This window comes from Oreochromis niloticus, linkage group LG3 (assembly GCF_001858045.2).
Source record: "Oreochromis niloticus isolate F11D_XX linkage group LG3, O_niloticus_UMD_NMBU, whole genome shotgun sequence".
In the NCBI taxonomy this organism is placed as follows: domain Eukaryota; kingdom Metazoa; phylum Chordata; class Actinopteri; order Cichliformes; family Cichlidae; genus Oreochromis; species Oreochromis niloticus.
Window position 1 is genome coordinate 23,084,320 of NC_031967.2, and position 14,383 is coordinate 23,098,702.

Sequence of the window (14,383 nt, forward strand, 5' to 3'; positions counted from 1 at the left end):
ACTGTAATATCCTCTGTGAAAATGTGAAAGTGCACAGGTGTTCAGAACAACAGTCAATCAGGTAGCACAGTATTGTCCAGAAGTAATGTAGGCCACTGAGCAACACAGTATGTCCACTAACTGTACTGTGAACATGGATGTATACTTACTTGCACATACTCGTAACGTAGGTCTTTGTGTCGCGCAGAGTTGCGCTCAAAGGGAACCCTATAGACCTGTTTCATCCGCGTCTTTTGGCGCCGGAGAACTCGGTCTATTGTGGCCAAGCTGACATCGTCAATGCTCTCAAAGTTGACCTTATCGGCAATGACTTTGTCTCTGATCTCCCCGAGTCTGATGAGGTTGTTCCCATGAACCATATCCACAATGAGGGTTTCTTGTGCGGCTGTAAATATGGCAACCCTCCCACCTCTATGTGGCATTCTTTCAACTCTAAAGAAAGAAACATGTGTTGTCAATTGACATGTGTTACAATACAGTCACAACTGATTTGAACTCCTCTTCCTCGTTGGCCTGCTTCTCTTCTTCCAGGGCCAGCTCTTCTCCCTCCTCTGCATCGAATTCCTCTTCCCCTGACTCTGCCTTCATCCATTGTGTTTGTTTGGAATCTGCACTCTGAACTTGCTTTTATACATGTGTTCACAGCATTAGCAACAAGTGTCTTTAATTTTGAGTCGTTGTGTGTAATGAATGACGCCAGGTATGTTCATTGTGTTCAAATATTGCTGACTGTGGCAAGCATTTTGCATCACATGAGCTTTCATTTGAGAATATGAGCAGAGTTCTTTTGCAACTTGTGCCTTAGCAAGGAAAGATGTGGTTAGATTTGTGACAACGGAGGATTGTGTTCTGTGAATTGTGTCTTCATGTCACATGTGTTTATGATATTGGTAAATGATGGCTAGATTTAGTAAATGTGTTTAAACAACTGGTCATTTGGTTTAGAGGATTGGCTTTTGTGTTTTAGCATTTGAGAAAAACTGTAATAAGAGCTCAGTAATTCATAAGGATTGTTTATAAAGTGGTTTTAAATCAAAGCTTTGGTCATATGTTATAGTGCCATACTGAAGGATGAGAGTGAACGGTGCCTCGATCCTGAGTGGCCAGGGATAATACCGCGCCTGGAAAAACTGTAAGTCGTACAGATGTTTTTTCTTTTTTTCATTCACTGTTATTCAACTAAATGTGAGTTAAATGTTAGAGAGGAAGTGAATTTAAAACAGGAACATCAACAGTCACTTTGGAGCATCAGTGCAAGGCTCTGCACATCAGTAATTACACCTGCATGGAAGAAACATAATTAATGTAAATCTCCATCCAAACAAACAGCAGGTTTTAAGCTACCCTGAACCTCTGAGAAATAATTTTTGTTTCTTACAAAAATACTGATGGTTTTAGAGCAGTGGTTCAAAACTGAGGGTGAAAACATATGACTTGTCACTACCACTGGAGCTTTAAGGTGTCATCTCTGTGATATGTTGTTTTCACAGGAATCGGAGGAAAAATAAGATCATCAGCCCCCCAAAAACCACAGCAACAGACACAGTGCCAGAACCATCATCATCCACTTTGTATGTTTAGCACTGTTACAACTAGGGCTGCCAGAAAAGATTATTTTGATAGTCGACTAGTCACCGATCATTTTTGCGATTAGTCGACTAATCAGATCATGCATCCATTGGATGTAAAACGTAGAGCTTATTGCACCAGCATGCATCTGCTCTTATATAACTATCATTAGCTTACAGCTTTAAGTGTTTAAGGTATGTGCTAACTAAAAATAAAGGCAAGATGATAGTTTAAACTTTTAATGAAATTTGCAGATTGTCTCAGTGGAGTTTAATAAACTCAGCCGTCTGCTCCTTTCTATCTAAAATATAACAGGACACTGGAGTAAACTCTCGAGCATCTCACACTTCTGTTCTCAGTTCAGTTCAGTTCTCAGTTCAGTTCTCTGTTTGACGTTTATTCAGCTGTGTAAAAACTATAACTTTAATCTCAGCCAAACGGATTTACTGAGGAACAAATAAAACACTGAAAAAAGCCAAACAATAACATTTGAAAACGATGTGCTGGGAGTTCGCTGTTCTCACTGGCTCTAGTCAGCCTTGAACCCCGGTTAGCTATCGAGCTGGTGGGTAACAGACGTCTCCGAAAACGTCGGAGCACCTATGCAAATATGTGATGTCTTGATAAATTGAGCAGATATTTGAAGTTTACACAGCTACATTCTCGCCTGAAAATATGTTAAAAGTTAATTTTGTGACCCAGAAACAGCAATATTAAAACTAAGTAGCTGCCACAATCGTTGGAAAATGGAATTGGCTGGGCCGTGCTATGAATTCTGGGAGAGGTTGGGCCACGAAGGATACACCCGACCCATCCTTCAAATCTGGGGAAATGAAGGACGCATTTTTTGGCCGCATTTCGGGGAGTCTTCAAATTTGGACAGCCTCATCGCGTCGCTGTAACGTAATCGGCCTACAAATGCGGCCCCTGAAGAATGCGGCCCCTGAATTTGGACACAACTACGATACCGGACACAGCTTCTTCTTCTTCGGGGTTTAACGGCAGCTGGCATCCTTGTACATGCAGTGCTGCCATCTTCTGTTTCAGTCTCTTATTACACTCTTAAATCCTACTACTTATTCCTGCGTCTTTCGGGATCTTACAAAGCTTCAAACAACGCGTCGACTATTAAATTAGTCGTCGATGATTTTGATGGTCGACATAATTGTGACTAGTCGACTAATTGTGGCAGCCCAAGTTGCAACATGTGTCGATCAAGCAGAAGGAGCAGCACAGCTCTGGTTCTCGTCACAAAATATAACTGCAAAGTAGACAGTGACAGCTACAACTGACAGCAAGATGTAAATTTAAATTTAAATTTAAATTTAAAGATTTAATGTCAGATGTAAAATATTTATTATCCAAGTTCTCAGTCAGAACTGAGTATTGTTTTTCTCTTTCAAAGCTGTCACTTTGAAAGAGACTGATTAATGAGATTTGATGGCTTACATCTCTCACCATTTTTCATTTCGGGTCAGCAGTTTCAGAATAGAGATCTGCTGCAAGCATGTGATACACCTATAGGTTGGTTCAGCTCAGTAGCAGTGTTATGTAAAAGTGCAGGCTATAAACTCACCGACCACTTTGTTAGTTACACCTTGCTATCACAGGTTTGGACCCTCTTTTGTCTTCAGATCAGTCTTACTGTAATTCTTTGTGGCACAGTTTCAAAAAGGTGCTGGAAACATTCCTCAGAGATTTTGGTTCATATTGACATTGCAGCATCACACAGATGAGATCTGGTGACTGTGGAGGTCGTTTGAGTACAATGAACTCATGATTTGAGCTTTGTGACATGGTGTGTTATCCTGCTGGAGGCATAGATCAGAAAATGGGTACACTGTGGTCATAAAGGGACGGACATGGTCAGCAAAAACACTCATTTTCAACAGAAACAAGAAAACTGTTTACATATTTAATACAGAATACACATTTTCTATTCCATAAAATGTTAAAGATGAAAATGAGATAACAGAAGTCACATGAACTACTGTGGTAAATGGACAGATTTTTATATAGCGCTTTTCTACCATCAACCTTCCAATTGGTAGATGACCTGCTCTACCTCCTGAGCTAAAGCCGCCCTGTGTCATACTTCTTTTTTTCTTCTTGTTACCTTCCATAAGACTCCATGAGTATGCATGAGTATGCCAAGGGCTTTTAATGTGATAGGTAAGCTCAAGAAGTAATCAAATAATTTTATTTGCAGTGATTCATTTCTTAGTGGGGTGTTTATTATTGTTGCTCCCACATCTATTCATTGGTAGCCAACCTGTTCTGACTAAACATGCAACTTCAGACAGCAATTCATCTTCAGCAGAGCATGTGTGCCAAATTTCAGTTCGTAACAAGTGTCCTTCAAATAAAAGTCAAACAATCAGTAGAACCAATTTATAATCATTTATAATCATGCTCCACCTATGCTCCAGATACCCACGGTGTACCTCAAGGTTCTGTGCTCGGACTCCTACTCTTCACAATCTACATGCTCCACCTTGGTGAGGCTCACTATTGTCTCTGCTTTCAGTCCTTTGCTGACACCACGCAGTACAAAACCCTCTACACAGCTAACCACACAATCCTGAGTGAAATCAAAACACGGATGTCATCTAACCTACTCAAGCTCAACAATAAGAGCTCTTGGTTGTGGCCCCCAAAGCCATGCTCTAGAAGATCTGAGATCTGCTCATTAACGTAAACGATTGCCCCATCTCACCATCCCCAGAAGTTTACAGTTATACAAGTTGTTCTGGACTCCACACTTTCATTCTAGGTTCATATCATATCTGTTACCAAAGCAGCTTTTTTTTTCCTGTTTATGAATGTCTCTTGACTTTGTCCATCACTCACTGGGTCATGTTAAGGATTTCCTGCAAAGCCCCGGAGAGGCTCCAGTATGCCCAGACCTCAGCTTACCTTCAACTCCCTCAATGCCCTGGCCCCTCAGTACCTGTGTAACCGCACCCATACATACAGTCTTGGACGCTATGATCCTCAGCCTTAGGTCTGTTTTCTGTCCCTCACATCAACCCCCAAACCTCCAAGCCTTCAATTTGCCAGCTCCACCCTCTGGAACTCTCCTATCTGAGATTTGCTTCGTTTCTTAAGAAACTTCTCCAAACCTACCTCGTCAACAAACCCTTCAGCCTTAAGTCTTTTTGTTCATTTATATACTTTTGTAAAGTATACTTGGGTTTCTTGAAAGGCACTATACAAATCTAAGTTCTTATTATTAGTGTTATTAATAGAATCTTTCCATGTGGGCCAAGTAGGTGAGCAAACACATGCTTTCATCTGCAGAGCTCTGCCATTAATAATCAGCCTGTCTTTTTCATCACCGTGTCATTTAAGATAAATGAAACAGAAGATTAGCTAAAACAATAACTCACCACATATTCTCTCTCTTTGCATGCTGATTAAAACAAATTATCTTAAACTAGTTTTTATACAACACTCAGAATTCTCATCATCTTTATTTACTGTCACTGTAAACCACAGCAATAAGTCCCATTCTAACAATATTCCCACAGAGATAGAGAAAAAATTCCCATTGACTTTGTTTTTAAATGATGGCAAGTTTACCAAGTCATCCCGTAACGCATCATTTAATATGTTGAAGTCATGTGACTTGTGCGTGACCTATTTTCATGCCACATTTACAATATTACCCAAACGTCTGCATGCAATTAATCATAAGGGAGACATATTTCATAACACAAACAAAAAAGACAGTGTCAGCTTTTTCTAATGACATGATGAATGTGGTTTACTTCTGACTAAATATTTCATATTTATCATCCTTGTGTCAAAGCTACATGATATCACGAACAGTCAGTAAGTCAAATAATTATTACCTGTATGACATTTGAGATTTCAATTTAAAATGTTGTTTTGAGATATAAATGATTTCTTTCTCTCAAATACATTTGAAAATGATTTGTATTATGTTATAAATACATATGAATGTGTGTTAAATTAATATGTATTGCTATTATTATTAAATAGTTTATTTAAACAGGTAGTCTCAATGAGATCGAGATCTCCTTTACAAGATTATCTGTGTACAAAAAACATCTACAAAAATAAAAGGACACATTTAAGATGTATATATATATATATATATATATATACACACACATATATACGTATATATTTCTTCTCGTATATATGTATATACATATATATACATATATGAGAGAAGAAATTATATATTGTTATAATTACACAAAATGTGTTCTATACCCCAAACTGTTCCTGGTATACGTGACTTTTAGGACCTCCAAGCCTGTAGTTCACACAGAACACATAATTCTTGCTAGCTTAGAAGTTGTAGTGGGTTGAGTTAACCCTCGTCCCACCTATTGATTTTTGGTTATAGGAGCTGGAGTGGGCAAGTTTTTTGGTCTTTCTTTTTACCTTTCATTGTCAGACAAAATGCACAAACACACCAGTTATACAAATACAACAACAAAAACGTAGTTGTCAAAACTGAAAAAAAGAAAAAAAAATGCGAGTTAAACACAAAAGAATTACAGCTCCACAACAAGCTGAACATAATAAACACATTACACACTCTTAGCATTCTTAAGTTATTCTTACCACATCCTGTAATATTAGCAGAGTTTCTAGCAGCCTGACAAACAACAAAATATAAACTTTTCTGTTAGCTCTGGTTTTGGTCGCCACCAGACGTAGAATGAAGTTATTGGTGTTTTGTCTGTTTGCAGTGAGACTGAACCAAATCACAAACAAAAAACCAGCCCCTTGTATCAAAACAAAGAGCTGAAGGAGGCTAGAATATTACATTAAAATCATCTGACTACTAAATTGGTCATAATAATGTGTTAGATTAATGCTATGCTCTTAGACTCTGTACTGTCTAAAGTACTGCTGTTACACCCTTGTTTTTTGTACCTTGTAGATAGCAAGCCTAAATTTCTGATGACCATGTAATTTTTGTTCCTTAATGTACAGGTGCATTAATGGCCTGTTAAAAAGAGATGCAAGATAGGTACGTGAATCAATTTTTTTATATATTATACACTTGATATTTTATGTATTACAGCTGCATCTGACCCAGCTAAGGTCTACCAGTTAGCCTGCACTGTTTTTACAAAGGTTTCCATTAATGGTCAAATACTTTGTTTAGTTATAGTGAAAATGCTGCAAAATGCTTAATTTTAAAACAGTACATTGTTCTGTAATATGAAGGGGCAATATGAAACCAGAGCACAGGGTAAAAAAATGAAAGAAAATTGGTACTTTTAACTTAAATAAACTTTAAAACTTTAAATTTTAAACCTATATGATCTCTCTTGGCCCTCAAAAATGACCACAGAGAGATCCCAACATCTGTGTAGCTACACCTGTATACATAGAAACTGACTTTTCATGGAATCACTGTTTCACTGTTTCAAGAATTCTAAGAGTTACGCCTTTCGCACTGAAAACATACAGATACATAAACAACACAGTGTCTACTGTGCACTGACTCAGCCGTACATCTGCTCCTAAAGGTCAAAGGTCATTCTTTTAAATATTCCATTGTTCAAGTTTTGGACAGTGAGGACAGATAGTTTCAGAGAGACGTGAAGGAGGCCATCTTTGTCTACTCGCAACTACCTAAACAACTGTCTGCCACCTACAAACCAGTGTTGAGGTCCCTCCTCAGGTGCTTCGACCCGTGCTCACACCTCGCTTCAGGTGACCTCAGTAGGTCACATGTTAGGATGGAGCAAGGTCTCACAGCGGTTTCAATGGTCGGCTCTGGTGATGGTGAGAACCTATGCTTTTTTTCACACTTTGGCACATGAGATGACTCACATGATCGTTAGTGACTCAACCACCCATAGGACCAGGACAAATGATGATGTTTGTGAAACTTGTATTTGTAGAAGGACTAGACCTGTCCACAATGAAAAAACAGCTGTCTCACAGTTTCAGTTGTACTACGGCTGCATAAACTACAATAAACTGAGACTGTTTACAAAACTTTGTCTGCTGATCTTTTTCCTCTTTCAGTGTGAGAAGGGGGATCACAGAGTTTACACAGAGTGTTGTGCTTCTGCAGAATTGTGGCAAGCAGAAGGGTTTCGTAGCTTTTTCCTGGACACCCAGACATACATATCCCATCTGTGTGGTTCATTTCTGGGACTGCTGACCGCAGCAAGCATGCTGTCTAACCTCAGTCGGGCCTCTGATCGTCCCCTGAACCCACCATCCCATGACTGCCTTCTGCTGCACATGTGAATGCAACAAAATGAAACCAACGTGCACACTCACACATACCTCTCTGTGTGTGTGTTTTTTTTTTTAATTAATTGCAGAAGTTCACAACAATCACATGATTACATGTATGTATAAATATTAGAGTGCAGCTGCATGAAAACAGTTACAACAGCTGGAATACATCAGTCTGTGTTCAACAACAGAGCAAGCAGCCACGTCAGCAAGAAACAAGATGAAACTCTGCGTACTGATTGTGTTTGGGACCCTGCTCGTCCTCAGTCATGGTAAGAATAGATTCACTACACAAACAGAAGTTTCTGTGTGAATAAACATTTCTGTTCTCTGGAAAGCGTAACGTGACCTTCATGTTTAGAAATTAAATTTGCTGGTGAAAACAGAGATAGACTGTAATACACTGGAATGTGGCCTCAAGGTTCGCAACAAGATTTTATTTTTCTTTGTAAGCGAGAGGGTGTTTTTGAAGCTGCAGGGAGAATATTTCTCCACATCTCTACAAGAAAATGGGAATTCATTTGCAAATACTGCATGACAAGAAAACAAACAAAAAAAAAGATTCATTGCGTACTAGAAATGTTCAAATCCAGAAATAATTTTCAATACTCATTTTAAATAACATGCTAATTTAATGGATTTCACAGGTGGGATAGTTAAAAAGATTTAAAGTGCACAACAATGTGCACATTTCTCTCTATTTGAAAGTGTGTTTTGGAATTTTTTTTTATTGACTTTAAAAAAAGATCTGAATACTGGACCCACTGAGGGTGCTAAGTTTAATATGCACAAAGAAATTCTGTATAGCAAAACAATTGGATTAAAGCTTTAACTAATGGAAAACCCTACTGAGCGTTTTAAGGGCCCTTTTTTGTCCATGTGACTTTTCTAAGTGGTGTCACATTTCAGCGTGATCCTGACCTGACTGTTTCACCATGTATTACGGTACGTCTTTCAGTTCTTCAGTGAGAATGGAGAACGTCTTTGTGTGAGTATTTTACAAACAGGAAGATGACTGAAAGAGCAAAAAAAAAAGGGAAGAGCTTTTGTTAAGAATGTCAAAACACCAACTTGGGAGGCGATGATGAAACGTGCAGTTGGAAAGCTTTCCAGTCACTGAGCTGTAGTTGTGTGTGTGTGTTACACTGACTGCCAAGCAAACTTTGGCACAGCTTGGCTTTTCTTCTTCCCAGCATGAGATTACCATTTCAGTTTCTCTGGAAAATTAAATAGCTGAGGTTGCGTTGGCGGAGTGTAAGAGGCGGGTGTCAGACAAGTATCAAAACTAAAAGCTTCCCCCCGTCTGAGTTTCAATAAAACATCATTATGTAAATTGCATGAGTCATCTTGTTTAGATAGATAGATAGATAGATAGATAGATAGATAGATAGATAGATAGATAGATAGATAGATAGATAGATAGATAGATAGATAGATAGATATAATTTTATTTCGAACATGCAAATATAATTGAAATAACAACAGAAAAAACAAAAAACAAAACTTAAAAATCATCAAGTTTTCATGTATATATCTATGTCTACAGAATGCATGTGCTCGAAAAGGAGTAGGATGAAGTTTACACTTTTCTTGTTCCTACTCCCTTTATTTCAAATTTAAATGCTTACAAATCCATATCCACGTTTAGAACTGCTTTAGAGGTTTTCTTTGGCACTGGAGAATAATACAAGCTCTAAAACACAAACATCACACTGAAAACATCCACATGACCTTTGAAGTAAACGCAAGCTTGATTGATGTCTTCAAGTTTATATCCAAGTTCACAGGAGGTGAGAAAGAAAAGATAAAGCTGTTTGCTGTTAAATGTGTGCTGACGACAGGTATGCCGCCAATCAGCCGTGACTACAACACCCACTGCCGGTGCCTGCAGGTGGAGTCGAGGATCATCCCTCCAGACAACCTGAGGAGCATCAAACTGTTCCCTGAGGGGCCTCACTGCCCGGACACAGAAGTCATGTAAGTCAGCCTGTCACAATCACCCTTTAAATCTAAAAGCTTATTATAAAAATGGGATTCAGTGTCTCACATAATCAATTTAGATTTAGATGCTTTTAAAAAAGGAAATAATTTATAAAAATGTCTTTTTTTGGAACATTTGGTCCCCAATATTTGAAACAATCTTGATTAAGTCTTGTATAAACACTATAAACTCTATATAATCCATGGATTGATTTAAATAAATACAAATAAATACAAAAGGAAACTTATTTGAGCTCGATCTGGCAAATCTCTTACATTTTTTGCTTACAAATTTAAAAAGTTGTGCCAATTAAGATTTCTGTAAATTATAAATTTTGTGCATTTGATCTACTGTCACTTTTACTCTTTTTTTTCCTGATTTAAGGGACATTATTTACATTTTTTCATGTTGCATCGCTTTTTTAATCCAACTCGATCTTCCGGCCAAACTGGGAGTATCATCGCTCTTAAACACAATTCCAAATGTAACCTTAAAAAAATAACACCATAACATGTTGTTTTTTTAAGCCAAATAAATCAATATATTAATTAATTAACTAGTTTATTTTATGGAAAACACTGGAGGCCTTTTGTTAAAAGCTGGCTGCAGTATTATTTGTTGAAGCATGTTTAATGATGCTCATAAAAACAGAGCATTTCCACTTAATACTGATAACATCATTAATCAAACTGCCTGACGGGTACTTGGCTGGAATTAAACTCTGGGATCTGCTTACACGGATCAGATTTTCTCTCCGGTAAGTTCCAGTAAGCCCTCTTGGAATTGTTTCCCAACATTTTTTACATTTTTGTATCACTTCACAGTGAGTTCACATGAAAACACTGAGGTTTGTCCACGTCAGAGTTTTGCAAATATCTGCGGAGATCAGCTCCACACAGAGTTTGTGTTTTCAGTCAACAGGTTCACTCTCATTTCTCCGATTGCACCATGTCATCTTTAATCACCCGAGTGTTCAGTCTCAGTGGCGATTTTAGCGATAGCTGGTTTGATTACTGTAATCTGTAAACTGCACATGGATTTTCACTTGAAATTGTTATAATTCCCTCGACGTTTAATATGATGGTTCTTTTAATTCCTGGTATAGAAAAACTGCCTTGTGATTGCAGTTTGATGATTTTGTGGGGGAAATAACTTAAATAAAGTGAATCAGATGCTGGCTGGCAGATCAAAAGTATCACAGAGAGATTTGCACTGAGGACTACTTACCTTTAAGCATTGACTGACTGTAAATCTCTTTAATCAGAGCTGGACTGGCAAACGGAGCAAAGGTTTGTCTGAACCCTCATTCCACCTGGGTGAAGAAGCTGATCAACTTCTTTCTGGAGAAACAGCAGATGGGAAAGGCCTCCAAGAAACGGGCATAAATCCTGCAGTTGTCTCCAACTACCTGACCACTGAGCCATGACTGAAGCCAATATTTAACCCACTTTGGCTTTTTGCTTTTCTTTTTTTTTGCTACTTTATTTTATTTCTACTGATTGTGTATTTCTGAATATTTTACACCAATGTATGGAATAACACTGATTTTAGAAAAAGAAAATCTTCCTGTTTTCAGAGTGTTAAAGGAAAAAAAAACTCACCAGTCAAGTGATTGTATGAGCAGATCTTGCATGTAGCATTAAATATGTAGCACTGTAATACGTAACACTGTACTTCCTTTTTTCTACTTCCTTTGGTGAATCTTCTTGATCAGCAGCAACAAATGATTTAATACTCAGTAAAGAAACACTCAGAACAATGCAGTTATTGCATAATGAAAATTAAGTTGCTGCAAAGAAAATAAAAATGTTTAAAAAATAAAATGTGTTTGTTGTTTAATCCATGTTTGGCCACATAAAACGTCAATATTTTTATATGTTCAATATGTTTATTATGGTATTTTTTTAACATGTCAGCATATTATCACTGAAAAACTTGTGCCGTTCTTGATGCAATGACTGCTTCAACTTTCCACATCAGCTCTTTTTTATGCGTGCATCACTGTTGTAGCCGTTTGGCACTCTTAATCAGATTTCAGAAAACTGCACTTTCAGGAGAAAGATCTGAAAACAGCATTTTACCATTAAAACTCTAAACATGCATTGTTATGTGCAGTATATCTAACCAATCGGGGTCATTAGCACCAAATAAAACAGAAAGTATTGTGTTGATCCACAAGAAGAGCAATGCACCAAAACCCATTGTTTTATAGGTGTATGATGATTAAACACATTAACATTTACATAATATTAAAGCAAACTTCAGATTTGAGAGGACTGCTCATAATTCAAAGGTGACTCCTCAAACCTGATATTTAAAGAAAAAGATTTTGAATGGGATTCAAGTCATATCCTTCTTTCTTCATGATTCCTGCCACTGTAACAACATTCCCAGCTCCAGGTACACTGAAGTATTCCCACAGCGTAACACTCCCACCACCGTGTTTCACTGTGGGGACGGTCTTCTTTGGGTTGTATGCCACTCAATTCTTCTTCCAAACATAAGCAGTGTGGCCAGAGATCCTAGCTTTTACTCATCTGACCAAAGGACGCATAATCTTTCTCCACGTTGTCCTTAGCACACTCCAGCCTGTCTTGAAGGCATCTCCTCTGTAACCTCCCACTGCATTCCTGTGCAGGGTTTTAGCGATTGTCTTGTTTGAGGCTACACTTGTTTAAGTGATTTATTTGGGTCTCAGCAGTTGCTCTGGCGTCTTTCACAGGCTTCCCTGTGAAAGATTTCCCTAAAACTAAATTATAGAATTCCTGGAAATAGCACAGCCATTTTTAAAAATAAACCTTAGCTACTATTTTTACCATTTAATGATAAATCTAACGCTGGAGTTCCTGCACAGTTCCTGGATTTTACACTGCGTTTTCTAGTTATATTTAAGTGCCGTTTTATTTTACGTCAAAATAAAATACTGATAATAAAAAGACTCAAAAGGCTGAAGTTTGCAATTTGAGACATAAAACTCATTCTGTGTAAGTCTGCCAGGTTGTAAAATTGCAATAAAAACTTTTTTACTTAATATTATTACAGAAGTAAGATTTATCCCAGAGTTGTTTAAAAAAAATCTGTTTATACACACCAAGTTTAAAAATACAGTGTCTATAGAGAGATTCATATAAAGCAAAAGATTTTCAGTGCAAAACACTTCACTGTTTGTCCAGTTTAAGAAATGTAATTATCTTTCTATATACATATAAATTATACTCATAATGCTGCCGTTCACAGAAGCTGAAGTTGGAGAATAACAAATAAAGGCACTATGAAGACTCTAGAAAAACAGTAAAAGAGTCACAAATGCTCTTGTGTGTGTTCACTGCAGTCGGTTTAAAGCTAATAAACATCTGTCAGTGTTAAAATGACCGAACACCAGCGCGCTGTCCTCTTTAACCAGGCACAGCTCCCACCAGCAGCATGAAGAGTCTTCCTCTATCAATGTCCTTTCACAGGAGTTTCAGTAGTTGATATGAAATTAAATGAAGTCATTATTCTACGCGATGAGTCTCTGTTGTAGGAGGAGGCGGCGAATCGCCTCCTGCAACCACGTAACCCTTCCCTGGAGGAAACCACATCTGCAGAGCTTCCTTCCAGCTGCCGGTGTCGCAGAAAGTCAACAAGATGTCAAACACTGCGGACACAGGAAAACTTTATTACACAAAGCAGGTGGTAAAGACCTTTAAGTGTCCTCTGGACAAAAAAACATATTTGCTTGCCTTGATTCACAGCCAGGATCTTTGAGTGGAAATTCTTCACGTTGAGAATAAGAAAGAAAAGTATGTCTTTGTGCCCCCTTTTCCCTGTTCATGCCCTGTCGGCCCCCCTGGCTAAACTTTGCTAGATCCGCCCCTGCACAGTTACCAGCTGTCAGCTACGTAGAAAAGGATCCTGGTGTAGAAAGTAATATTAAATAAATTCTAACAACAGCTTATCAAGCTTAAACGTGCTGCTGTTGTTCCGCCGCTGGTTTCCTCTTTCTGGTGCAAAGTGGACCAAAAACAAAGAAGAGAGACGGACTTGCGACAGAAAAGTCGATCAGCTGATCATTAAGCAGTTTCACGATTGAAGTAGCAGCAGGAGAGGGAGAGAGAGAGAGGCAGTCGCTCCATATATCGGTTGTTAAGCTTAACATGGGAATGCTTTACAAACATTCAGAGATGAACTTACACACTTGCTTTACTTCTCTCTGGGATAACTTCCTCGGAGATGAAATGCTGGTTTGGTAGCGAGGCTACAAATACACACAGCTGCTCTATCACGTGACGCACACTGCTCCAACGTGCTACGGTTATGAGCCGAGTTACGCCATGTCGCAAGTTTTGTGAGGTGTTTTTTTGATATTTAATGGATCGGATTACATTTTTTATTTGCTGATATCCGATCCAGTAATTTAGGTCAGTATCAGACCGATACCGATACGTAATATCAGATCGGTCCATCTCTAGTTTTAATGCTGTTTTCTATTAATTTCATCTTATTAAAGTTCCATATAGCGAGAAACTAATTTTGAAAATAATATTAATGAAACTTCAAATCTGGAGTGAGGTGAGCAGCAGGAAACATGACAGCCAAATGGCGCCACCTGCT

General features: G+C 38.1%; 1 protein-coding gene across 1 annotated transcript; it reads left to right on the forward strand.

Moving 5' to 3' along the window:
* Positions 1-7,949: 7,949 nt before the first annotated feature.
* LOC106098416 (interleukin-8) lies at positions 7,950-11,613 on the forward strand. The gene is made up of 3 exons (XM_019353306.2): positions 7,950-8,081; positions 9,651-9,786; positions 11,055-11,613. Exons 1-3 carry the CDS (start codon positions 8,030-8,032, stop codon positions 11,173-11,175), a joined length of 309 nt encoding a protein of 102 aa, XP_019208851.1. The 5' UTR covers positions 7,950-8,029; the 3' UTR covers positions 11,176-11,613.
* Positions 11,614-14,383: the final 2,770 nt, after the last annotated feature.

Excerpts from the sequence above, each read along its gene's own strand:
- LOC106098416 (XM_019353306.2), top strand. The coding sequence starts at position 8,030 with ATGAAACTCTGCGTACTGATTGTGTTTGGGACCCTGCTCGTCCTCAGT. Across the intron at positions 8,082-9,650 it reads CCTGCTCGTCCTCAGTCATG|GTATGCCGCCAATCAGCCGT; the intron begins GTAAGAATAGAT and ends TGCTGACGACAG. Across the intron at positions 9,787-11,054 it reads TGCCCGGACACAGAAGTCAT|AGCTGGACTGGCAAACGGAG; the intron begins GTAAGTCAGCCT and ends CTCTTTAATCAG.